This window comes from Pteropus vampyrus, unplaced genomic scaffold, assembly GCF_000151845.1.
Source record: "Pteropus vampyrus isolate Shadow unplaced genomic scaffold, Pvam_2.0 Scaffold123, whole genome shotgun sequence".
Classification (NCBI taxonomy): Eukaryota; Metazoa; Chordata; class Mammalia; order Chiroptera; family Pteropodidae; genus Pteropus; species Pteropus vampyrus.
Window position 1 is genome coordinate 2,631,963 of NW_011888904.1, and position 2,489 is coordinate 2,634,451.

Genomic DNA, 2,489 nt, shown 5'->3' on the forward strand with positions numbered 1-2,489 from the left:
ACACCTAATTATGGGCAAGTCCTCACCATGACTCCAATCTTTGACCAACTGTCATCCATCATAGAGTTTATCCTGATCCTGACCTTGGCCCCAAACTTGACTGGGAAAGCTCCTTCCTAATTTGTCCTGAGTCTTTATTAGGGCCTCTGATCAACCCAGTAGGGGGTGGGATATCTGACTCAGGAAGCCAAGGCCCACCTGCTGTCATCAATTCAGGTCTCTGTTAAACCAGCCATTTCTCACAGAGCCTTCCTTCCTCACCAGGTCTCAGCTGATTCTCCTAATGAGACTTTTATCCACAGTCGTTTCTGTTCATCTGAGGCCAGGACCTGGGTTAGCTGTCACTTCTTGGCACAAAGTGTCTTTTTGCCTTCCACAGGTCAGCGACAGGATCTGAAGTGACATGGTGGGACTGAGGGAACTGGTACCCCAGGGTCTCACCATACAGGCTTCATTTTCTTTCCTCCTTCGGAGTAAGTATAGAAGCCTTATCGTTATCCATGGAAGTCGGGTGACCCACTTTCTTGGTTGGCCTGGGGTCGGGGGAGGGGTGCATTCCGGGATGCAGGACTTTCAGAGCTAAAATCTGGAAAGTCCCAGGCAAACAGGGACAAGTTGCACACCCTACCACCTACCACAGGTCTCCAGAAAACTTTTATGTGATTTACATGCAATGATTCTATTTTAAGTCACTTGTATCCCTGACTCTGACAACTTGCCTATGAAAGAGAAGGTCCTAGAATTGACTTCTTAAAGAACCCAATATTCTGAACCAGAGAACAGAACATTTCAAAGCAGAAAAATCCAAGAAAGTTTGTAAAGAGAGGTGAATATAATTGAACTCAATCACCAACCTTCGTCATTGTTGACTTAGTACTTATTCTGCGTCAGGCCCTGTGGTAGGGGCAGGGGTAGGGAAGCCAAAGATGAACATCAGTTGAGCTACTGCTCTCCACGTTTATATTTCTCAGGAAAATGGCCAAGAGCAGAACAAGATAAGATGCCACGATCTTGACATAGGACAGTGGTTTGCAACTTTGAATGCATATTAGAATAATTTAAATCAAATCACTGAGTGTGGGACCCACGCAGCAGCTCTGTCCACCATGGGAGCCTCTAGTCACGCACGGTTTCTAAGTTAAAGATAAAATGAAATAAATTATAAAATTCAGCTCCTCAGTTACACTGGTAATATTTCAGGTGCTCAATAGCCACATGTGGCTACTGGGTATCCACTTAAACAGTGTGATTACAGAACATTTCCATCATACCCATATGACTTTAGGAAAGTCACTGGTAAAATCAAGCATTGTAACAAATAATAGCTAACACTTCCACTGTTTTCTATGTGTGAAGAATGTTCCAAGTACTAACCCAACCGTCATAGCAATTCCATAAATACTATTATCCCATTTTTATAGATGAGGAAACCCAGGCACAGAGAGGTTAAGCAATGTGTAAAGATCACACAGCTAATAGGCAACTGAACTAGAATTGGAAGCCAGGCCGTTTTGTTCCGGGTCCATACTCTTTCACAGGGATGCCCTGCCAATTAAATGAGATAATCTACACAGCACATAGAGCAATGCTGGGCGAACACTTAGTGCTCAACGACTATTTGCTGTTAAGATTGTTGAGGTCCTAATGTTTACGGGACGCTAAGATTTGATTTAGTACATGACAGGTATATGCTGAGGGCGCAAAATCGGGGGGATCTGAGTGAAATTCCCAAACCAGAAAGTGCAAAGCAGCCCTCCAAACACAGAGTCCTAACCCCTGGTGCTCACCACATTGATGGAGGGAACAGAGAAGCCTAGTAAAACGCTAACAAACCCTGCTAGTCAGGAAGAACCCAAAGAGCATGTATTTGTGCATCTTTCTGTCAGGGTTCTCCAGGTGGAGACCAAGAGACAAGCTCAGCCTCGTGCTCAGGGGCCTTGGGTTCTGGATAGGAAGGGGTGGCATTGGCACAGCCCCACCGTGGATGTCCCAATCACATCAGCGGTGGAGGCAGAGGCACCCTGCAGTCACTAAGTAAAAACAGTCGTATTTTCAGGTTTTCTCTGCCCCAGTATCCTCCCGCCTCCACCCCTATCTCCTCTCTTCTAGCCCTCTGCTCCTTCTGGTCCAGCACAGATGCCTCACCACAGGCCCACAGGAAATACAGATTGAATCAGAGAGAGAGCCAAGAAAATGCCTCATTCTTCCTGAAGCGATTAGAACTTGAGGGAGCACCTCCTGACATCTGACACTGCTCAGATCTGGGTCCCTAGGACCTGAGGAGGGGCAGGGCACCTCCTGAGGTGGCCAACCTCCCCTTCCCCACAGTCCCCACCTGTTCTCTACCCCTCCCTCAAGCTGTGCAAGGCCTGGGTAGCCTTTTCTCTCGGCGACTCCGTTGCTCATCCACCCCAGCCCAGCCTTCAATCTTGCCGTCACCATGATCAAGTCATTTCCCTTAAGATCTACCCAGGTTCCCTCGGTCCTCA

General features: G+C 47.2%; 1 protein-coding gene across 6 annotated transcripts in view; it reads right to left on the reverse strand.

Annotated features, from left to right (window-relative positions):
• The window catches only part of CORO2A (coronin 2A), a 51,206-nt gene that overhangs the window by 26,465 nt on the left and 22,252 nt on the right, over positions 1-2,489 (reverse strand). Inside the window, exon 1 of one of the 6 annotated variants that reach the window (XM_023534241.1) lies at positions 855-966. The exons of the other annotated variants lie outside the window; for them this stretch is intronic. Coding sequence (XP_023390009.1) covers positions 855-863 — 9 coding nt within the window. The 5' untranslated portion in view covers positions 864-966. Of the gene's footprint in view, positions 1-854; positions 967-2,489 lie in introns of those variants that run through there. 6 annotated transcript variants of the gene reach the window in all.